This window comes from Schistocerca piceifrons, chromosome X, assembly GCF_021461385.2.
Source record: "Schistocerca piceifrons isolate TAMUIC-IGC-003096 chromosome X, iqSchPice1.1, whole genome shotgun sequence".
Classification (NCBI taxonomy): Eukaryota; Metazoa; Arthropoda; class Insecta; order Orthoptera; family Acrididae; genus Schistocerca; species Schistocerca piceifrons.
The window spans coordinates 215,622,463-215,648,196 of NC_060149.1; the positions used below are offsets into that span (position 1 = coordinate 215,622,463).

General features: G+C 38.2%; 1 protein-coding gene across 1 annotated transcript in view; it reads left to right on the forward strand.

Moving 5' to 3' along the window:
- LOC124721165 (presequence protease, mitochondrial) overlaps positions 1-25,734 on the forward strand; it is a 98,490-nt gene that overhangs the window by 64,126 nt on the left and 8,630 nt on the right. Inside the window, exons 3-5 of the mRNA XM_047246002.1 lie at positions 17,037-17,241; positions 17,366-17,590; positions 23,713-24,715. Coding sequence (XP_047101958.1) covers positions 17,038-17,241; positions 17,366-17,590; positions 23,713-24,715 — 1,432 coding nt within the window. The 5' untranslated portion in view covers position 17,037. The remainder of the gene's footprint in view (positions 1-17,036; positions 17,242-17,365; positions 17,591-23,712; positions 24,716-25,734) is intronic.

Genomic DNA, 25,734 nt, shown 5'->3' on the forward strand with positions numbered 1-25,734 from the left:
AAGTGAAATGTGTAAAGCATCTTACAAAACGTGGATGATACCGTGCATTCTACCACATACAGGAAGTGATATCAAAGCAATCAATCTAGCAGGATGTTTACTATAAATCAACGTAAAGCACTGGCTTCTATAGCAAACAGATCCCAAGATATCTTGTTATGACTGAAAAACTACTCATGAAACCTGTAGAAATTATTTGTGCAGTAAATTATTTCAAAATAAATTAAAAACCAATGAAACATACATCAAATTAAAGAGGGAACTCCAAACAACAGTCTTCAAAAATAAATAAGTAAAAATTGACATTTTATACTCATACCACCTTTTGTACTCCCCTTAACCCCAACGAATTTTAAAGAAGATCCAGATCTGCTGTTTTTAGTTTGGTCATGTGTTCCAGGAATATTTTGAGTGCTCAGGATATCCAAGAATCTTGCATTGCCGATGACATTATGTCAAAAATGTACAGTGTAACTCAGATACAATTTGTGTGTGTATTATTACGACTGTTCTATAAAGTGCTCAAAATGTTGAACTTGAGTATTGATACATGCTATAGAGTGAGTCCAGACAGACAATACTACACAATGAATTTAATCTGGATGTATCACAGCACAGGTTCGTGTAAGACATATTTTCTCCTCAGATAAAAGTCCAGAGGTGATAAGTCTAGTGTATGTGGACGCTATTTTGTATTTCTTAAGCTACCAATCCAACGACCTTTAAATTTCTGTTAACAACGTTTCTATTTATCTGTGCAGAATGGAAAGCAAACCAGTCACACTTGCGCCACATGGATTGCCGTACGTCCTATTAGATATCTTTTAATAACTGCAGCAGTCTCTGATTTTGAAACTATTGATGCTTATTGCTATTTAGATTCCTATCAGCGATTCACAGACTAATGATGCAATTCTTGAAAAACCTGCGCCGCATACTGAGAGACAGCCAGCATGGATCTTCAACTAGCCGGCCGCAGTGGCCGAGCGGTTAAATGCGCTACAGTCTGGAACCGCACGACCGCTACGGTCGCAGGTTCGAATCCTGCCTCGGGCATGGATGTGTGTGATGTCCTTAGGTTAGTTAGGTTTAAGTAGTTCTAAGTTCTAGGGGACTTATGCCACAGCAGTTGAGTCCCATAGTGCTCAGAGCCATTTGAACCATTTTTTTTTCTTTTTTTATCTTCAACTGTCCTGTTGTACATATTGTGAAGAGTGATTTTCTTATGGTTTACAAACAAAATATTGTATAGAAACATCACATCACACTGCAGCTTTTGTAGATACCTGTCAGCGGACTATAATAAATTTTGAAAGTTACCGTATATACTCGAATAATCCGCGCATGTTTTTTCCCGAATTTTAGGACGAAATACTGGGGTGCGCGGATTATTCGAAACATTGTTGGTACTGCTCCGCCTCCAACAATACATCCCATTATACTATTACATTGTTGCGGCCTCAGTCTGTGACGCATCAGTAACACGTTAGGAGTGAAGTATTAACGTCTTCAAACTTGTTAATTATGGCTAAAAGTTCTCGTTATCGCTCGTACTCTGCTAAAGAAAAAGTGAAAATTATTAAAGAAGCCGAGAATATTGGAAACCGTGCAGCAGCAAGAAAGTACGACGTGAGTGAGAGATGTATTCGCGATTGGCGAAAAAATAAAACGCATCTTCAAGAAACTAATAGTAATCGCCGGGCATTTAGCGGCCAAAAAGCGAAGCATCCGGACCTCGGGAAAAGGCTCTGCGATTATGTAGATGAGAAGCGACAATACGAATGCGCGGTGACGAGTGAAATGTGCCAACTTAAAGCATTGTCTTTAGCCAAAGAACTAGGCATTACCAGTTTCAAAGCTAGCCGGGGCTGGCTATCAAGATTTTTCAACCGAAATGGTTTGGATTCCGGAGGAAAACTACTATCGCCCAACGGCTTCCAGGCGATTACGAGGAAAAAATAGTAAATTTTCATCGTTATGTGATAAATCTGCGCCGTAAACAGTCCTATATATTATCGCAAATTGGTAATGCGGATCAAACGCCAGTCTATTTTGAGATGCCGCTCGACACCACAGTGAACAGGAAAGGAGAATCCAGTATCATGATACGAACTGGCATCAGTGAGAAACAAAGATGTACAGCGATGTTGTGTGTAACTGGCGATGGACGAAAGCTACCACCTTATACCGTTATTAGTGAGAGCGAATCCGAAAGGGTGGATGGACAATGAACTTATAATTGACTGGGTGACACATGTTTGGCAACGTCGTCGTGGTGCGTTACTGAATTTACGCAATATGTTGGTCCTGGACAGCTTCCGCGGACATACAACTAAGGAAGTGCGAGACAAATTACAAAAAGGAAAAACTGACTTGGTCATTAACCCTGGAGGCCTAACATCCATCCTACAACCACTAGATGTGTTTATAAACCAGCCATTTAAAGCTGCACTTAAACAGCGATGTACGCAATGGATGGCTGATGAAAACAATAAGTTCACACCTAGTGGAAAAATCGAACGGCCGGATTTGTCCAAGATTTGTGAATGGGTGAAAAGTACATGGAACTCCATTCCGCAACCACTGGTGAAAAAATTCTTCAAAAAATGTGGAATCACAAAATCACTGTATGGAACAGAGGACGACGCTCTATGGGAAGATGGTGAAGACAATGATTCTCCCGCTAGTGATGACGATGAAAGTGATGAATAGAGTGGTAAGAGAGGAATCGTAGCGGTATTGACTAAAATATTTTATTGCACGTACCGTATTAACAAATTCTTAAATAAGACAATTCATTTTTTTGCTATTGTCCCGGCTGGCGGTGATGATGTTCCCCGTCCGTCCGCCCGCCCGTCTAATGGGCCAGCCGGCGAGCTGCACGCCGCTGAATCGGTTGCGTTTTAACGATGTATCAACCTGTACAGCAGCGTTGCTTCAAACCAGTAGTTATTATACATACTTTTGAACACATCATAACGTTGGAACAATTTTTTTTTAAATAAAAGAAATTAAAGCAAAAAATAAATTTTTTTCCCTTCTTCCTCAAAATTGGGGTGCGCGAATTATTCGAGTATATACGGTATTACCATGAAGCAGCTGGTGTAGCAAAACATGGATGTAATGCATGGGAATATAGTATTCACAGAACACTCCTTGGCTGACCCCATTAGCACAATGAAACTGCCTCATAGTGCCGTGTGGACTGCATGTTACCTCTGCTGAAAAGTTAGTTGAATCTCTCTCCTTGGTATCTGTTCTGGGGAAATATTTTATTCCAAATTTCCAGTTTCTGGTTTTTTTCTAAAGGTTTCCAGAAACATTGTGAGGGCTTGACACAATCACAATACTTTTCAACATGCAACTACACTGCAGCTGTAGCAGTTTGGCAACATTCGCTACAAACAAAAACCATAACCACTTTTTTGACTGCCATATAATACATTATACAAGTCTGAATAGCTTCATGAGCAAGCTGTATGATCACAACAGCAGCAGCAGCAGTGCACAGACTGTTACGCAAATCATACCTGAGTTGTGTGTTTGCTTGCTTTTGATACAGAAGGGTAAACATTTGTGAGATTTCTTTTTGTGATGGTGGGACAGTATTTTGTAGCACTGGTACTGTATTACTATTTGATCCAATTCCACTCATGTTGTGTCATGAAAATCCTCTTCAAAAGATATTTTCTATGTCACAGAAAAAAGTATACAGCTCTGTTTAAAAAGTTAAATCCATGTCATAATTCAACAGCTACAAATGTTAAAAATTTCTTGCATACATCAGAAAATTTTCCACACTGTCCACTATACCATAGCAAAAATTTCATCTTGATATATTTACTCATTCTGGATACATTTGGAATGACCTGTCCTGGCTGCCTTTTAATCTTTACATTCAGAAGGTAGAACTGTCACTAGGGAGTATTATACATCACTACTGAACAAACTGAACAATGCAGTTTAGGTTAAACATATTAACAGACCAAGGAGAGAGTTGTCTTGCGTAATAAGATTCTCCTCCACGTCTAGGATAATTGTTGCAAAACTGTATGACATGCTTCCACATTACACACCATCAAATTTAGCTCCCAATGATTCATTTTTGTTACCAATCCTGAAGAAATGGCTGGGTTGAAACATTCAAATAAAGATGAAGCTGAAACTGACATTTTACACAGATGGACAAAATATTATTTTTCTAGTGGTATTAGCAAGTTGGAACACCACTGAACTAAATGTATTTATAAGGAGTCTCGTAAAATAAATAAATCATTATCTCTGGTGTTTTTTTATATTACAGCAATGCACGAAAAAAAGGGATTACAAAATTATTTCAGTAAATCCACATTGCTACTGAAATTAACTTGAATTAGAAATTTAAGTAAACTCACAGAAGATAGATGGAAAAAAATAAGAATTGCAACAATAACAATAAGAACCTATAGAAATGTGCATAGGTTTCCATGTGGCATTTAAGGGAATGCAAATCTCTTCTATCTCTAATGTTCACTAAGTAAATTCAGCAGCTCTTTATTATTGTGTCCACATTACTTCAAAGGCCATCAGTGAAACCCAACCCCCCCCCCCCCCCCCTCACACGCACACAAGTTAGAATTTATATGCATGGGCAACACCCTGTGTGAAGTTCACAGACTAATATTGCAGTTTGTTCTAATTGTTTCTCTGGGCTAAGAATATCCTAAATTGTTAAACAAAGTAGTACTGAAACATGCTGTTGCACGATAAATAGAACATAAGTTAATAAGCGTTCATATTTTAGTATTGGTGGTGCGAGTACATCTTTCATTCAGTTTTTGCGCAAGCTCTTGAATATGATATTTTCAAGATTCGTAGAATTTATCTTCAGTCTTTAAAATTTAATGAGCATGACTTTACTAGTTTGTTTGATCACCTTGTGACAGTAAAATTTCACTTTTACAAGAAACAAACTATTTTCAATATGTTTTGTTTTAGTTCAGTGACAATCTGCTCTCTGTGAGCCATGAGATGATCTTACTCACTAGCCAGTTTGCTAAATTATTTGTATTATATACCTTTCACAATGAAATGATACGGGCCGTCTACAAGTAAAATGTTTTCTAACCAACTGTCATGTTTAGTGGCAGATGTTTGATATATAATTAGGACAGAACCCTTGGCCAACTCCCTCACTTTGAAACACCCAGTATAAATTTTTGTGTTGCTGCTTGGTTCCTGAAGCTATACTATGACTCTGACAACAAATTATGTTTACTGAGATGTGTTTCTACGTTGCCATAAATTACCTTATCAGATCCTTAAAAAACACTGGCACCAAGGAAATTTCCCTGTATTTGAAACATTATTTCTTTCTTCCCTCTTATAATGTAGTTGTAGTCGTATGCTACATAATTGTCTTGGTGCACGAGCAGCAGCTTGTACCAATAAAATTTTGATCTAACTTGCTAACTACTAACCATGAGATGGTTACTAAATATTTTGCAAAACTCTGATGGGTCACTAACAGTTATGTTCTCCTACAGAAGAGAGAGAACATTTTGTGACTCAACACTGTGCATAGATTTTTGTTTTTGTTTTTTCCACAACTGACCATATAGTTTTTGTTGTAAGTATGCTTCTTCTACAACACATATTCTATTAAGCACAACTACAATTAAGTCATAGAGAGTACTAGTTTCTGACTCTTCGGGAAATACACAAAACAAGAAACTTCTGGAGGTGGATATACGTTGTCAATACAGTACTCTGAATATTTGTTGAATAACTTGCACATCAGTGCTGGAGAACTCCTGGGTATGAACCACACTCTCGGTTCACCCATATGCTGCCAGTTCATTCACTGAAAAAACAATGGTAAGTTTAACAATGAATGAAGACAGTCTCACATCAGGCAGACTGGCAAATCCATATGCTAGCCAAATGTCATTGGTAGGTTCCAACAAAGTCCAAACCACATAACTTAGGGTCTTCATCAATGGATACACCAGAGAGCTTGCTGTAAGCATGGGGTGGTTGACAAGTGAGACCATCACGGTCTCTGGCAACCCTTAAATTTGCTGTGGATGTTTGCCACTTGACCTGACACCAGCAGATGTGTCCTCCCATGCCACACCAGACACATGCATAATACGTCCAGTTCGGTTACAAGATCACTCCCCCCTTGAATCAGCCCATAGGGCCAGAACTATCCTGGCCAGAGCAGAGGAGGACGAGGTGTGGCTTTGGGTGCTGTCAGTGGTAGAGGAGCCATTTCTGGGTATGGCACCAGAGAAGCAGGAGACTGTGGGGCCATACTCTCAACTTGCTGTTAGTTCCAGAGAAGACTGTGGGTTTGACATCAGACCCAGGACACACTGGGAAGCATATCGTCGAGGTCCTGATCCATAACCATGATTCAAGGTGGCTGGAAAACCAGGAAGAATGAGGCTCCCGCTCCTGGGATGTCGTTTTGGAACCAGACCCTTATGTCTCCTGTTGTTGGTCTGTGAAGTGGACAAGGTGGTCTGCCCCCACATGTGTGCCAGATCCAAAGGTGGATCTTGCTGCAGAAGAGGCAGACAGAGCTGGTTCAGGTACCAGCAAAAGATGCCGTCAGGTGTGGGTATGCCTTGAGATATGGTCATCAGGATCAGCTGGCAGCCGTGATTGGATGGTGATGGAATGTCTAGCCAGGCTTATGTGTGAACAAGTCTATCCATACAGGGACGGCTACTTTAAAAAATGTGACTGCTTCTTTTTCTTCTTGTATCAATGGAGGTTGAAGTAGATCTAACACGAAATTACTGTGCAATAGTCCTGCTGGGCTTTGATCATGATCGGTGCCACCCAGTAGGACAGTAAAAAGAAAAGCCGTGCAGAACTGGTGGCCATGGATTTTGATAGGTCTTCCAACTGTGGTTTTAACATTCAGACAAAATGTTTAGCCATCCAATTAGAGGCAGGGTGCAACAGAGGTGCGGTAATGTTCTTGATTCCATTCCAGGTACAAAAATCAACCACATGGCACCTTGGAAAGGATCCTAAAAGTCTGCATCCACCTGATCACATAGCTGGATAGGCATAAGCAATGGCTGGCAAGCTTCAGGCAGTGCAGGTTGCTATGTCTGACAAGCTTGGCACTGTTGAGCCACGTGCACAATATCCTCATTGATCCATGGCCAATACACATGTTGCCAGGCCAGATTCTTCATTCTGGAAATGCCCCAGTGACACTGATACAGGAGTAGCAGTATATGGGAATGCAGAACCTCTGGACTCACTACTCGATACTGACTGTTATCTTGACTCAATAATTTGTGAAAAGAAATAATGAAGTTCCTGTGAGGATGGCATTAGAAGGGCCTGTGGCCAGCCGGTTTGTAAGTTCGTAGAAACTGGCAAATCTGTCTGCAACATGCCTGGAAGTGATGGGAAATTTTTCCATCAACTGTTACAGTTGTGAACCAGTGTGAAAGCAGTCAGTCTTGTTTATCACATTTTTCATTGGGACCCATAGTCACTGTGACAGCACATCTGAAATTCACGTGTTGGGTCAATATACGTTAATGAATGGAATATTGGTAATTAGACAAGAGAAGAGGCAAGTGTTGTAACCTCTGAGACATCCATTTAGGCAACTTTGACTTAGGGCCAAATATGGCTAACAACAGCTTATGATTTGGGATCCGATGAAATTTGTTGTCACATAGGAAAATGAGAACTTCTGGATACCAAAGATAATTGCCAGCGCCTCCTCCTCTATGTGGGAATAATTTTCTTGTTCCCCAGGTAGTACCATAGAGACAAACACGATATGTGAAAGAAAGGCCCCATTGCGATATGATGATGTGTCCATGGCCAACACTAAAGGTACATGAGGATGATACCAGGTCAGACAAGTAGTAGTTTGGAGACATTTCTTCAGCTTAAGAAATACTTGGTAACAGCCCACGAACTACTTGAAAGGGGCCCCTTTTCTCTGCAATTGATTCAACTGTTGGGCTAGTGTTGTAATTTGGGATGTAAATGGGGCATAATACATGACCTTGCACATAAGAACCTGAAGCTCCTTTATGTTCTTTGGGTAACCTATGATGTCAGTTTAAGGTCTTCCCAGCTAAGGAAATATCCTATATAATCAACACAAACCTGAAAAAGGAGCATTTTGTCAAGCTACACTTTAGCCTAGCTGTCAAAAGCACTGAAAATATTTGCCAGACATTCAGTGTATGCTCATGAGTTCTTCCTGTGACCACTATGTTATCCAGATAACTGATGCATTGTGGAATGTTGGCAATAGTTTGTTCCAGAGATTTCTGAAAGACTTCTGGTGCATTAGCAAAATTATATCAAGTGATTTACAGAGTCTCACACCATTCTTCAGTAATTTGCAGCATTGTCAGTAGTCAAATTCTGTAACTGACCTGTCATTGTCTTTAATTTTATGATACAGCTTCAGTTTCATCCTATGTGGTATTCTAATACCACTAGTTATTGAAACTGACTGAGTAGTAATGAATTTTTGTTTTTAATTTTTTTACAGAAAAAGAACTGCCAAAGGCAGATTTGAAGCTTTGTGAAAATTTAGTAAGTTTGTCATTCATTTTATTTCAAGGAGGGTTTTATATTGATGAATATACTGTTTGAAGTGGATATTTTTGTTTTATTTCTTGCAGTCAGGGCGTAATAGTGAACATAATATTTGAGGCCTGGCCTTTTTGGTTATTTAAGGGTACATAGTTATCAAAGGTTTTGAGGGGAGGGCTTTTCCAGTTCTTGGTTCTTGGCGATAGGTTGTCACAAAATTCTGTGGTTCATGTACAGTTGCAGTGGGGTTGGTTTCACCTCTACCGTTAGGTTCTTACATCACATATACACCTTTGGCATACGTCTTTAAGCATTAATGAACATCTTTACCTGGATCATGTCTGATATTTGGGACCCTTTGTTGAATTTATACAGTAGTACCTTTTTAGATTCCATTGTTTTCACATATGATGACAGCCATGTGTTTTGTGGCTGTGATTCAGGTTTCTTCTCTGTTTATGTTTTATACACTAATACATTACTGGACTAGAGCAGGGAAAAAAATAATGGAGGTACTACATATGTACTCTGTTGGTACTTCGCAGAATATTACCTTAAGGTTGCTTCAACTAGTACATTAGAGTACCATAATTTTTATGTTTGTTGTCTTATAGTTGTTTAGTTTTCAAATATTGGAATTGTGTAAATGTTCTTTGGTAAACAGGGCCTGAGGATGATAGTAATGAGCTGTCAAAACTAGCCGTGTGATAGAATAAAGACATTCTCAAGATACAGCTGTGGTAGTACTTTTCTCATATATTTGTCATTAAAGTTGTCAGTATTGTAAACTGCCTGCCAAGTGTTCAAGATATGGAGTCATATCACAAAATCTTTTTTTTTTTTTTTTTACTTTTTTGAAATACAATCAACTTGATTCATTTCAGTGTCAATATTTAACTAAAAAATAATCAGTGAAAGTATTGTAAATGATTGTGCCACTGTTTCTCTTTACTTTAGTTTGATAGTACACTGTATTATCAGGTTTTAGTTTTTAGTAGCACCATCAACATTATTTTCCCTGGAGAAACAGTCAAAAAGGTCAGGTTCCATTTGACTGATAAAGTCGTCCTTTTTTGAGGTATGCAACCATTCAGATTTGGTGTATAGTAATTCCTTGGAAATGTCTTGATCGCTATGTAGTTCACTTATGACGTGTTTTGAATAATCATCATCAGACAAAATATGCTTAGAAAAGCTCACAAGTAAAATTTACTCTCTTATGTGCAATTGCCATTAAGCGTCTTTTGAAAATATGCGTAACAGCAGTTGCACAACAAACAAAGGTTCCTCTCCACTGGACTCTTTGACAGCTGACCAAACATTCAAAATAAAACAATCAGAGCACATAACATTACTGATGGCCTCTCTTCCAGCTGTCTGTGTAGTTATTGCTTAAGGTACCCTAATCGTGCATGAAGGTTATAGATTATAACTTTCTGTTACTCTATCAATTTATCTGAACTATCTATACTGCAGCTTCAGGTGAATTCCTTGTTTGATTCCCAACTAGTCTCCCCACTACATTTACCAGATGAAACTACACTAGACTCTCACTAATCCGGCCCTCAGTATTCCAGCTTCTCAGTAATCCGGTGTACATCCAAAAACACATGCACAATGAATTATTGTGTGCAACAATGCTTAGTTAAACAGTGCTTTATATACTGTATTCGAAATTGTAGCTTTCTTTACAGTTTGGAATCATGTCTTCTAAAAGGAAACATGTTACACTAGACCTCAAGCAGAAACTTGAAATTTTAGATAAGTTAAATTGAGGTTCTTCACAGAAAGCCATTGCTGCTGAGTTTAATGTTCGACGATCATCTATTTATAACATCAAAAAGAAAGATGTTATTCGACAGTACTCAACACAATTTGATAGTGAGTTGGGAAAACGGAAAGTTATGCGAAAGAGTGAGAATGAAGAACTGGAAGTAGCTGTTTATAGATGGGTCATACAACAACACAGTAAAGGAATTCCAGTCAGTGGCCCGATTATAAAGGAAAAATCAGCTGCATTTAACAAACAACTTGGCGGTAGTAACTTGTTTGCAGCGAGCGAAGGTTGGCTATCAAACTGGAAAAAATGACATGGCATTCGGCAGCTGACAGTCACCGGGAAAGTCGCTCAGCTAACGATAAGGATGCTGATGAGTTTGTAAGCAAGATACAGAAGATAATACAGGAAGAAGATTTAACTGCTGATGCCTTGTATAATGCTGATGAAACAGGACTCTTTTACAAGACGCTTCCTTCAAAAACATTAGCTGCCAACAGTGAGAAGGAAGCTCATGGTTACAAGCAACAGAAACAGCACATAACATTAATGGTGGGTTGTAATGCAAGTGAGACTCATAAACTACCACTTATGGTGATTGGAAAAACCCAATGTCCACGTTGTTTTCAACACACTGACATAAATACTCTACCAATGCAGTTTTGTGCTCAGATGAAAACGAGGATGAACAGACAAATATTTTCGCTGTGGTTCCATGAAACATTTGTACCCGCAGTGAGAAAAGAGCTAAAGAAGACAAAGCTTCCACTGACAGCTATCCTTATAATTGACAATGCTCTCAGTCATTCTTCAGATGTTTCTCTAAAGTCCGATGATATGCAAACACTCTTTCTGCCACCCAATGTGACAGCCCTAATACAGACCATGGACCAGGGAATTTTGGAATCAATTAAATGTCATTATCGACATTCACTTCTCATCTCCTTGCTGAATGAAAGTGAGACTATGCTGAAGGTGTGGAAAGCAATTAACATACGTACTGTTGTCTTCTAAGGAGCCGAAACATGGGATAAAGTGGACAGCGCTACCATAATGAAGAGCTGGAGAAAACTGTAGCCATCCGTTGATGCCGAGTTGGATCCAGTAGTGAGTGACACAATGAGCCAGTCAATTTGGAATTATCAATTACTTTGTACACTGACATGTTCTACAACCTTCCAGGAGGAGAAGAATTTGATGATGAAGATATTACTAAGTGGCTGAATGAGGAAAACTGTGATGCGGACCAAACTTTAACAGATGAAGAAATAATCAAAAGCGTGCAAGAAAGTAACAATGAAAGTGATGAAGAGCATCACAGTCTTACAGTTACCTATATTCACTAATGGTAACCTTCTTTAACAACAAATATGAAATCCTTTTATAAGTATGCCACTCAACCTTTCTTATTTGTTGAAAAATAACCAAAAACAGACAGAACTTGCCCTTATGTGTGAACAGCAAGCAAAACACAAGCTCAGAAAATACACACTGCAAACAACCGAAACTCACTCTGTATTAGGCTGACAGTAACAATTGTAGTCTGATTATGGTTACATGTTTCACAAGTCATCTAGTTCACCACATCAAAAATTTTGGATGCAGAGCACCATGAGGGAGGGAATTAGGCTGAGTAGAAGTGCATTTAAAACATGCTTCAGTTTCCGACCTCTGAACCACAGTTCATAAGTTCCCACTTTACACCATGTGGCAACTTCTCATTGTGCAACACACTCATAAAATGTTTTCATACTTCAGGGGTTTGTGTACTTATGCGTGGAATGAAATTTTAAGAGATGTTTGTGAATTATGAGGCCCTTTTGGATTAATGTAGAAGAATCCTTCAGAAAATATTGGTGTGAAAAGATTTGGGTAAATCATCACCTTGATTCCTTAGGAGACCTAAAACTGTGTAACATTTAACTTATGTAAGAGTTGTAGATTTCCATTTGGCAATATTTTAAATTACCATCAAAATATGCTGATGGGTTTATGCAGAATCCAACCCCACATTCAGTTACTTGGGCATTTTTTCTGACATTGTTCTTCTGTTTATCTTCCATATGAATTCACTGCTGAATTTTGTAGCACTCTGGGAGGAATGGCGCAAGTGAATCATGATAAATGGAAGAAGTTCTGTCTTCTACTTTGATACCTGAGTACTTTTTGGTCTCTGAGCAAACTGTCTATACAATTGAGTACCTACTCCCTTCTCTTCCTTTAAGAGCAAGATAATGTTATACCATTCTGTTGGGCAAAGCACATTGAAATGCATTAAAAAAAGCAAGCTCACGCAGGAGTCAAGAAGGCTTATGGGAACACTCCTTGGTGAAGCATCACTCCCCCTCCAAATACCTTCTCTCAGCAAGCAGTAACCTCATCATAGGTTCAAAGAGAAGACTCAATAAGAGGAATAGCAGCTGGGAGTAATAATAACATACTGTGTTGGGTAAATACAACAGTCCTGTCACATAGTGTATCATTCTGGTCAGTCTAACTTAAGAAATCTTTATTTTCTCTTCATTTACATATATGTCCGTGTTTTTGAGATCCGTGAGTGTGTAATGAACAGGCTGTATACAGGCAGTCTTGTTGTGCACACCTGGCACAAAGTAACAGAGTTGTAAGGAAGCAGTACGGTACAATGAATCACAGTCAGCACCAGTTTAAATGTCACTCAGTGTCATTGTCATGATAGGTGAGGTCTCTCATGTTGTAAGACCCAGTGCCAGGACTGTTATTTTCTTTTAAGTGTTTGAAGACATACAACCAGCATAGAATGTCTATAGCTAAAGACCTGGTAACAGTTTGCTGTCTTATGTATCCTGTGTCCCATGACTTCAGCAACACATCAGCAGGAATCAACAAAAAGTTTCCATAAATTAGAACGTCCCTGTTCTTTGTTCTTCATACATATTTGATGAGGGCTGTATCGTTTTTAGTATACATATCTGACATAGTTTGTAGTGGAGGTAAGCGCTGACATGCGACCTGCAAAATTTATCTTGTTCTGTGAATAGAGATTGTTATATTTTTTTATACATGTGAAACAATGAGACTCACTATTTACAAGGTAAATCATTTAATTCATTTTACTCATATGCTTAGTCAATTTAATAGAGTGCTGATATGCCCCACTGTATTTTTCCCATTGTTGCCCATTGTCCATACATTCAGGAGTCTCTCTTTCCCTAGTAATGCACTGTCAATGAATTTATAGCTTACCTGATAACTCAAGCAACATGCCAAGTTCATTCTGCCAGTTCAATAATGCTCTCTGCGATACTGCGTAATTTTTCCTGTATCAAATCCTTACACATATATTTTTAAGTTACCATCAAGGCTTTCTTAATGTAGCAAGTAGATGTTTGGAAACCATAAGTATGTTGCCTAACTGTTACATTCCGTACAAAGGTGCTAGAAAAAAACTGAAAGAATATTAAAAGACAGCACACCTACATATCCAGAAAGAGCAAAAGGTCAGTCTTAAATTCCAAATCTTCTAAAATCTTGTATCAAAGGACAACTCTGCACAATGGGAAATATACAGCAGAACTAATAAGTAAAAATAATTCTGCAGTTATACAAGAAAATTTCAAATTATACAAAAAATTTCCACCTTACTTTTTCCCCAAAATATGTTACAGCCTCATTGTCCATTTCTCACATCTTCTTTTACAAGCATCTCTCTCTTTCCAAAGATCTCCTTTCATTCTTCCTTCCATTAGTACCATCATTTGTTTTATCTAATTCTATCTTGCTTGTCCCCTTCCTTCTTCTTCGTCTTCTCCATTATGGCTGCAGTTCCCATATATTCCCTTGCCAAAAATCTTACTCCTTTCATCTCATGACAGTAGAATAAAGAATACTGAGGAAAGAGGAACTAGTTCTGGTGATGAATGTGAATATTTAAGTCTGTTATTTGCTAAACAAGAGTGTAATAATAGAGAAATTTCAAAAGAATATCTCAGGCAAAACTAACAATAAATAAAATGAACTCATAGATATGGTAAAAAAAAAATGATGACGGCGAGAAAGAAAAGTTTGTATGGAGAAGTTATTCAAATTACATTACTCTGTGGATCAGAAATACCGAAAATGATTTTTTGAGGAGAAGTTGTTTAATACTGAGACTACAACAGAGGGTTAATAATGAAATAAAGTGGAAGAAAGAGATGTCCTAAAAGAAATAGCAGCATAGGCTGAAATGGTATAAGCATACATAGTTTTTGCTAGTTCGTAATTAAATACTACGAACAAGTACTCACTTGATACACACACTAAGGCAGTATCCAAACAGCAGGAACAAAGTTGATCACAACCATGAACAAGAGAATGAGAAGTGGAAAAAAGTCATAAACGTAACGAACAGTAAATAACTGTGTGATAAGGTAACTGCTGTCAATATATACAGTTATAAACTTGACTTCTTGAGGTGTTGGGTGTTCTACCAGTATATCAATTTGTCATAGGAGTGTTGCTAAAATTTTTGGATTTTAAATAAACAAGTAATGTTTATTCATAAAATTTCCATCTTTGAAAAACTGGGTTGTTATAGAAAATGAGAAAAGCAATCAGAGCTACTTCAATAACACCAGCAGTTAGAAATGAGCAATAAACATGACATAAGAATTAGTAGAGCATTGTTGATACGATAAGGTTTCTTCTGTCCTCACTCAGAAGCAGTGATCCTTTCAATGTGTGGGTTTTTTTTTTGGGGGGGGGGGGGGGCAGTGTAAAAGGTGTATGCCAGGCTTGTCATTTGTAGCTCAAAAATATTTATCACTGGCAGGAAGTTCTGTGGCTTCTGAAGGATTGGTATCGTCTTTGAATAGTATTGTTTTAATGAAAAGAGTCGACTTAGATTCACACGCTATAGAATGAGTATTTATGAACAGAGTGGACAATGAAAATTGTCCAATGGATTAATTCAATACTGAAATTTTAACTCTTGTCAAGTAATTGTTCCTGCTAAATATTCTATTTTGTGCATTATCTAAACAGTTTATTTTACTTTTTTGAAAGAGCATGTTTAGTTTTTTCATCAAAAAATAACTTTTATGCTCATTCTTGTTAGAAAGTAAATATATTTGACTACAAAATGGGCTTCCCTTTCGAAGTGTTTAAGAAAAAGATCACTACAAATTTTACACAAAATCTTTGTCTTTGTCTACCAGTTCTAAGAAATAATAAAAGAGAAAGGAAATTAAGGCAACAGTAGAAAATTAAAAACTTAAAAATTCATTCATTGTTTGTATTAGAAATAGAAAGTAGCTGATCTGCTGCCTGTGTCTACATAGTATGCCTTTATCCATTTTGCAGCCCTTGCAGATGGACAACGTAACATGGAAAATTTTAGTTCTCCAAACTTAGTTTTCATACTTTAGCACTGACTATTTGTTATGCCCAAATAGTTGTATGAGCCTTGGTTACAACATAATATTTGAGCAAAATTTCAAAAAATTTGAACCCATAGGAGAATACTAGTGATCCTTTGTAGCATCTCACCCCTCATTACTTTTTAAGAAAAGTAGCAAACAGTATATGGACTAAGTTTTATTTCGATCTTGAAGTGTATAATGCAAAATTCTGAGGGAGTCTTACCTTCATCCGATCTCTGTTCATTGTCTATGTTTATTACTGGAAATAATAGCAATAAAAAACTGAAAATTGGTTATTTCAGGAATCGATTATTTTGAGCAGTTTTAACAGACAAGTATATATATATAGCTGAACACCTGTAGTTTCAGGTGCACCTCCATGGTCGGTTCTATGTGTTACATCCCTCATCTCAGGATGTTTTTAATGGGCATGGGCCACATGCAGAATGTCTAGAATTGACCATGGAGATGCTCCAGACTGAAAATGGAACACCAGATTGTGCCCTGGTGCAGTGGACCAAAGACGGAATGGTTCAGAATGCTCATAGTGGGATTCAGCCACAGACTGAATCCCTAGAACTGACCACAGGGAGAGGAGGCAGTAGGCATAAATAATGGATCTGTTCCTCTCAACTACCAGTCTCAAGTAGCACCTGATGAAGACGATTTACATTGTCAAAATATTGTGCATGGACAGCACTAATATCCAGCAGAACACCTGACACCTCAAGATGTGACCATATTCCAAGGAAGCTTGAATAATTACAATTATAAACCTCACTGGTGTGGGCATACAAGAACAAAGAATAGTGGGACATCAAAAAAAGCTTGTACAGAAAAATGAAAGGAAAAGACCAAGGAATCATTGCTGCTAGAAACATTGAGAACACAAATTGTGAGATAAGGTCTGATGCTGTAATATTCTTAATAATATTAATGTCAGTAAGATAGCAGATTCTCATGCCTCACACATGTGAGTTGCAAATCAACAATGATGATTATTTGATAATGATATGTATTTTCAAATGTTCCTCCTATGTAGCCTTATATACATCCTCTATTCCATCCAGACTATTGCTACTTTGAGTCTGAAAGCCCAGACATAAGCTAACTGTTCCACAATTTCAGGTTGACAGTAATCAAAAACTAACTTGACAGATCTGTAATCTGTTCGGAATAGTATTCAAAAAGGAATTATATTTCTGTAGTAGTTTTGTGTTGGAGCACTTAAGAAACTAGTTTTTATACCACAAAAAATGTTAGTTTAAATTAACTGTACATCTTAGCTTCAGGATTTTTTTATTTTTCAGAATGTTACCTGAAAATTATGTCACTTTCGAAGCATACTTTCGGGAGGCACTTGCCTTCCTGAAGGTATATGACTGGCTTTATTCATGTCCAGTAACAGAAATTTTGATTAATGATATTCTGAACAAAATACCCTCTGCATGGTGTGAAGCACTTTTAACTCTTTCAAATGAAGAATTAAATCAGCTCCCTACAGGTTATATTAAGGTTAGTAAATGTTATTCTTTGTCATTCAAGCTTATGCAAGTGTTTTGAGAATATCTTTTTCTTAGTAGGATAAAATGTTATAAAAGCATGGGAAAACTTATTTGTGCGACTTATCTCTTGGCAGGATGACTGGCCAGATTCACTAAAATATTTCTGCAAAATGTGCCAAAAACTGAAGTCGGTGGTTAAAACATACATTTTAAAGGAAGAGTTATATTGCATTCCTTCTATTATATGCCATCGTTTATCTGAGAAAAAGCTCCATGAAATATGTCATTTGGCTCAAGTTATTCATGACGAGTGTCAATCAGGTGGCATTAGAAGAATCGTTGATTTTGGATCTGGAATGGTAATTACAAATAATATAATCAGTCTTTTCCTAAAGCAGTATCAATTAAATGCTAAGCATTTCTGCTGGAACACTAACTTTTAACTCGTTGCAAATGTGACAATATTTGGAGATGATGTACAGTTACTGTATCTCAAAGTTAGGAATGAAAACATTATTTTCTGTATGACTATGTTTTACAGAATTTTCAACAATGCATGCCTGCTGCTATTGCTTTATGTTTTGTGCTGATTCAGAACCCTTGATGTTCATAAAATAGATTTTAATTACAGTCTGACCTCTAAGACCTACTTGTCCCATATATTTAATGATGTGGTACTTACCTTAAACAAAAGTCTTTCAACTCTCACTGTTAGAGCTGTAGTTGTCGCTGATTGCTTTTGGACTACAATTCGTGTCCTCACCCTTCCAGTTTTAATGGGACCAAGTGAGGTGCCACATTGATTAGGATGTTGTTGTTGTTGTTGTTGTTGTTGTTGTTGTGGTCTTCAGTCCTGTGACTGTTTTGATGCAGCTCTCCATGCTACTCTATTCTGTGCAAGCTTCTTCATCTCCCAGTACCTACTGCAACCTACATTCTTCTGAATCTGCTTAATGTATTCATCTCTTGGTCTCCCTCTATGATTTTACCCTCCACACTGCCCTCCAGTACCAAATTGGTGATCCCTTGATGCCTCAGAACATGTCCTACCAACCGATCCCTTCTTCTAGTCAAGTTGTGCCACAAACTTCTCTTCTCCCCAATCCTATTCAATACCTCCTCATTAGTTATGTGATCTACCCTTCTAATCTTCAGCATTCTTCTGTAGCACCACATTTCGAAAACTGTCCACTCCGTTCAACTGCTCTTCCTAGTCCTTTGCTGTCTCTGACAGAATTACAATGTCATCGGCGAACCTCAAAGTTTTTATTTCTTCTCCATGGATTTTAATACCTACTCTGGACTTTTCTTTTGTTTCCTTTACTGCTTGCTCAATATACAGATTGAATAACATCGGGGAGAGGCTACAACCCTGTCTCACTCCTTTCCCAACCGCTGCTTCCCTTTCATGCCCCTCGCCTCTTATAACTGCCATCTGGTTTCTGTACAAATTGTAAATAGCCTTTCGCTCCCTGTATTTTACCCCTGCCACCTTTAGAATTTGAAAGAGAGTATTCCAGTCAACATTGTCAAAACCTTACTCTAAGTCTACAAATGCTAGAAACATAGGTTTGCCTTTCCTTAATCTATTTTCTAAGATAAGTCGTAGTGTCAGTATTGCCTTACGTGTTCCAACATTTCTACGGAATCCAAACTGATCTTCCCCGAGGTCGACTTCTACCAGTTTTTCCACTCATCTGTAAAGACTTCGCGTTAGTATTTTGCAGCTGTGACTTATTAAACTGATAGTTCGGTAATTTTCACATCTGTCAGCACCTGCTTTCTTTGGGATTGGAATGATTATATTCTTCTTGAAGTCTGAGGGTATTTCGCCTGTCTCATACATCTTGCTCACCAGATGGTAGAGTTTTGTCAGGACTAGCTCTCCCAAGGCCATCAATAGTTCCAATGGAATGTTGTCTACTCCCGGGGCCTTGTTTCGACTCAGGTCTTTCAGTGCTCTGTCAAACTCTTCACGCAGTATTGTATCTCCCATTTCATCTTCAGCCACATCCTCTTCCGTTTCCATAATCTTGTCCCTTGTATAGACCCTCTATATACTCCTTCCACCTTTCTGCTTTCCCTTCTTTGCTTAGAACTGGGTTTCCATCTGAGCTCTTGATATTCATGTACATGGTTCTCTTTTCTCCAAAGGTCTCTTTAATTTTCCTGTAGGTAGTATCTATCTTACCCCTAGTGATATATGCCTCTACATCTTTACATTTGTCCTCTAGCCATCCCTGCTTAGCCATTTTGCACTTCCTGTTGATCTCATTTTTGAGACGTTTGTAGCCCTTTTTGCCTGCTTCATTTACTGCATTTTTGTATTGTCTCCTTTCATCAATTAAATTCGATATTTCTTCTGTTACCCAAGAATTTGTACTATCCCTCATCTTTTTACCTACTCGATCCTCTGCTGCCTTCACTACTTCATCCCTCAAAGCTACCCATTCTTCTTCTACTGTATTTCTTTCCCCCCATTCCTGTCAATTGTTCCCTTATGCTCTCCCTGAAACTCTGTACAACCTCTGGTTCTTTCAGTTTATCCAGGTCCCATCTCCTTTAATTCCCACCTTTTTGCAGTTTCTTCAGTTTTAATCTACGGTTCATAACCAATAGATTGTGGTCAGAGTCCACATCTGCCCCTGGAAATGTCTTACAATTTAAAATTTGGTTCGTAAATCACTGTCTTACCATTATATAATGTATCTGATACCTTCTAGTATCTCCAGGCTTCTTCCATGTATACAAACTTCTTTTTTGATTAAGTGTTAGCTATGATTAAGTTATGCTCTGTGCAAAATTCTACCATGCGGCTTCCTCTTTCATTTCTTCCCCCGAATCTATATTCACCTACTACATTTCCTTCTCTGCCTTTTCCTACTATTGAATTCCAGTCACCCATGACTATTAAATTTTCGTCTCCCTTCACTACCTGAATAATTTCTTTTATCTCATCATACATTTCACCAATTCCTTCATCATTTGGAGAGCTAGTTGGCATATAAACTTGTACTACTGTAGTAGGCATGGGCTTCATGTCTATCTTGGCCACAATGATGCATTCACTATGCTGTTTGTAGTAGCTTACCCGTAATCCTGTTTTTTTATTCATTATTAAACCTACTCTTGCATTACCCCTATTTGATTTTGTATTTATAACCCTGTATTCACCTGACCAAAAGTGTTATTCCTCCTGCCACCAAACTTCACTATTCCCACTATATCTAACTTTAACCTATCTATTTCCCTTTTTAAATTTTCTAACCTACCTGCCTGATTAAGGGATCTGACGTTCCACGCTCCGATCTGTAGAACGCCAGTTTTCTTTCTCCTGATAACGACGTCCTCCTTAGCATTCACTGCCCGGAGATCCAAATGGGGGACTATTTTACCTCCGGAATATTTTACCCAAGAGGACGCCATCATCATTTAACCATAGAGTAAAGCTGCATGCCCTCGGGAAAAATTTCGGCTTGCTTTCAGCCGTTTGCAGTACCAGCACAGCAAGGCCGTTTTGGTTAGTGTTACAAGGCCAGATCAGTCAATCATCCAGACTGTTGCCCCTGCAACTACTGAAAAGGCTGCTGGCCCCCTTCAGGAACCACGTTTGTCTGGCCTCTCAACAGATACCCCTCCGTTGTGGTTGCACCTACGGTACAGCCATCTGAATCGCTGTGGCGCGCAAGCCTCCCCACCAACGGCAAGGTCCATGGTTCATGGGGGGTTTTCTGCATAGACATGAACAAAGTTGTTCATTGACATGGTTTTGTATTGTGCAACACATCTGATGAATATTATATTCCACCTTGGGAATCATTTCTGTAAGTTGGGACTATCTCTAAGAGAACGCAAGAAGTTTTTCTGTTTTTCTGAGGGGGTGACTTACTTATTTAATGTTATGTTTGTAATGTATTCCTCTGGTAATTTAAGAATTACCTCCAAAGTACATGAAGATGGCCATGTTGTCGAGTACTGTATTTCTTCATGATGTACTATAGACTGGAAACTGTTTGCTTCCAATGTGTGCTGAATTTGGTTTTGTGAATATGCAGGCTGTTAGAATTGGAAACAATGCGGACAGAGTGCACAGTATATCAACACATTATACCGGCTACAACTTGTAATCTGCAAATATAGACCAGTTTGAGTAGGCCTGCAGTAGATGTTTTGTCCCAGCATTTCATTGTCTTTTCTTCATAACAACACACCAATAAAAGGAATGTGCCAGCTTCTTCTGTCTTAAACTGAATATCTGGATGGAGCTATTAGATGCTGAATATAGTGTCACTACTACATTAGACCGCATTGCAAATGGGGTCATCCTTGCAAGTACTGGTCATTAAATAAAAGATTTGTTGAAATAAGCAGATTTGTAAGTAATACCACAATACCCAACCCAAAGTTTCTACCAGTGAGCCATGAACAGCATGTAAATAAAGAAACTTCATTAAAACTAAATAAAAGTTGTGACAGTTGTAGTTACATCTTCTTTAGTTTGTCTGTAAAATACGAATATGTGGTTGCAGTTTCCCACTAGAGGACCGAGTAATAACGTAAAACATTTGGCTGAACTGTGAATCAACACATTAATGTTGCTAAAAATAGGAAGGAAAGAAAATTAAGAGTTTAACATCCCATTGACAGTGCACTCATTAAAGACAGAGTACACAAGCTCAGATTTTGAAAGGATGGGAAGGAAATTGGCCATACACTTTTTAACACACAGACGGCCAAGTGGCCACTGCCGGCCACAGCAGAGCCTTAATGCTGAACAATGTGTGCCTCGCCTGGCAGTGTAATATCTGTCACTAAGCATGTGGCAGTCAACATGTTAGAGAAACCATTCCAGTATTTGCCTGGATCAATTTAGCAAAGTCCTGCAAGACCAAAACCTGGATGGCCAGATAGGGATTTGAACCATCACACTCAAAATAAGGTGAATTGAAACTCTTTGTTTTTTATCTTTGTGAAACTTTTAGAGGCCATGGATATTGTACAGGAACGAACTTGCACAAACCCTTAGTAACATTGTCAGGAACTAAGCATCTTCTCTGAATCATACCATTTCTGCCATTATTTAATCTGTTTATTGCACAACCACCAGATAATATGTAATCTTGACACTATATTTGAAATAATAATGTTTTGTCAGTGTTTAAAATGACAATACCTACTCTTCTCTCAATGCTTAGAGGACTACTGCTTCTGCTAAGGAGATGTTGAATTTTGTAGATGCAATTGGACTCATAATTCAGATGTGTCATACAGTCTAAGATCTTTACAACAATTGCCAGCTTCATACATGCATGGGGCAATTCTTCCTGCAGTAGCTGAGTATTGCCTTAGCATGGCGTATCACATTATGTACAAGAAGACTGAGGTTGTAATCTTCCTTCCTCGACTATATTGTAAAGGCAGAGTAAAAATCCACACAATGGATTATTTCGTTAATACAGATTCGAATTCTACCCCAATCTACTGCAAGTCTTGATCTTTATGTTGTTAGATACCAAATTTCTTATGGTGGCCCTGCTGAAGTGTAGTGGATAACTCAGCTGGTAACAAAGTTTGGTTTTGATACCAACCACAGCAGCATCATAAATGTGGTAGCAACATTCTTATGCACGCATGACATCTCGTCATCTATTACATATGAACAGCTCCGTAATCCAGACCACCAATTGCTGCATAATGCTGTAAATATTTGACTGCTTTTCTATTTACTTTGCATTTCTGACACTAGATATTTTGAAACGTATTTCACAGAGACATTATTTTACTGTTCACATTTGTGTGAAGTAACAATGAATGTCCAGTATATCAGTTCGATCTACCCAGCAACATTATTAGAGTATATTCCATGGATCACTTTCTCAACTATCTTTTGTTCATCTATTTTTAAAATACTGACAATATTCTCAGAGTGACAATACCTTGACTAAAAACATTGGGTTGACCTGTGATGGATTAATGTATTAATTTTTGTTGCACCTGAAGATGCAGCTGTAAGCTGTGAGACGAAGTTTAGTAGATTAAAACCACATTTAACCAGCTGTCAGCGGTGTTTTCGTTTATGATGATCATGACATTTATTTGGGTTTTTCTTCACGTTGAAAAGATTGTATGTATTATAACTTCAGAGTTTTTGTGGCAGAACCTACACAGTAAATAACTGTGCACATCAGCTTACATTTGATGATTCATCTGTTTGTGAGTGAAGTAGCAGGTATTTCTTGATGCATGACATTGTTCAAAAACTGTTTCAGACGGTGCAAGTTCAATAATTTATTTCTTATCCTACACAGTATGCATTCCTACACAGTATGCACTCTCCAGCAGTATGTAGAGAGAGAGAGGGAGAGTGAGTGAGTGTGTGTGTGTGTGCGCGCGCGCGCGACTGAACACTGACACTGAGCTCAAAAATGCACTGATATGCAGCTTCAAAATACTTCTCATGAACTTTTTTGTTTCTTTGCAGGGATATGTTGGCCAGTTACTTCATGCAAAATATGGATACACTGTGCTGGGTTTAGAAGCTAGGCCTGAACTGGTTGAGGCAGCTGCCAAACGTCAAACAAAAATTTGCTCAGCTGCACAAGTAGTTTACACCACAGTTGAAATAAATTCAGATACTGAAGGGAACATTGCACAAATAATTGAAGATAAGATGCCCCCTGATTGTTTGCACAAGTGTCATTCTGACTGGCCTGGGGGTAATATCATATATAATCTGAAATCTGCCAAGAAAAACAAACATTCTAGTGAAAACAGCAAAATGGGAATTATTTCTAAAGGACAGAGTGGAAGTAAAGGATTAATTAAAATCACAGAATCGAGAACAACTGATCATTGTTGTGAAACGAACCGTGGTCCCTCAAAGGATAAGACCAAATATGACAACATGGGACACATCAATGTAAATACCGCAAATGATGGAAAAGTTTATTCACAAGAAACTGAAAGTAATGTGACCTCACTATGTGCTGATAACCCAGCAAAGGTATCCAATAAACCAGATAGTGGAAGAACTATAAAAAGAGAGGCTCAGGACTCTGTCTGTTTGATTGGGCTTCATGCATGTGCTGACCTCAGTGCAAATGCAGCAAAGATATTTGCAATGGTCCCTACAATCAGACGTTTGATAATTGTTCCATGTTGTTATCATAAGATGTCAGCAACAACCTCTTCACAAAGAGAAGATATATATCACCGACCAAACTTGGCTCTGACCGACAACTTCAAAAGACCTAGTGTACAAAGTACAAAGCAAGAGAAAATTAATTTTTTTCCAATGAGCAGTACTTTAAAACAGTGCATTCAAGAATTTCCTTCCAAATTTCATGTTGTCTTGCAGAAACCTTTCTTGAGACTTGCAGCTCAAGAGACAGGGATTAGATGGAAGTCCGCTTCAAAAGAAGTTCACGAAATCCATGCCTTAAATCTAATGGCTCGAGCAGTATTATACCTATGTGCTTATGAAGGTAATACAACATTTTTCATACTTAGGTACCATCTGCATACTGTTTGTTGTTGTTGTAGTTGTTGTTGTGGTCTTCAGTCCTGTGACTGGTTTGATGCAGCTCTCCATGCTACTCTATTCTGTGCAAGCTTCTTCATCTCCCAGTACCTACTGCAACCTACATCCTTCTGAATCTGCTTAATGTATTCATCTCTTGGTCTCCCTCTATGATTTTTACCCTTCACACTGCCCTCCAATACCAAACTGGTGATCCCTTGATGCCTCAGAACATGTCCTACCAACCGGTCCCTTCTTCTTGTCAAGTTGTGCCACAAACTTCTCTTCTCCCCAATCCTATTCAATACCTCCTCATTAGTTATGTGATCTACCCTTCTAATCTTCAGCATTCTTCTGTAGCACCACATTTCGAAAGCTTCTATTCTCTTCTTGTCCAAACTATTTATCATCCATGTTTCACTTCCGTACATGGCTACACTCCATACAAATACTTTCAGAAAAGACTTCCTGACACTTAAATCTATACTCGATGTTAATAAATTTCTCTTCTTCAGAAATGCTTTCCTTGCCGTTGCCAGTCTATATTTTATATCCTTTCTACTTTGACCATCATCAGTTATTTTGCTCCCCAGATAGCAAAACTCCTTTACTACTTTAAGTGTCTCATTTCCTAATCTAATTCCCTCAGCATCACCCGACTTAATTCGACTACATTCCATTATCCTCGTTTTGCTTTTGTTGATGTTCATCTTATTTAAGACACTGTCCATTCTGTTCAACTGCTCTTCCAAGTCCTTCGCTGTCTCTGACAGAATTACAATGTCATCAGCGAACCTCAAAGTTTTTATTTCTTCTCCGTGGATTTTAATAGCTACTCCGAATTTTATTTTTGTTTCCTTTACTGCTTGCTCAATATACAGATTGAATAACATCGGGGAGAGGCTACAATCCTGTCTCACTCCCTTCCCAACCACTGCTTCCCTTTCATGTCCCTTGACTCTTATAACTGCCATCTGGTTTCTG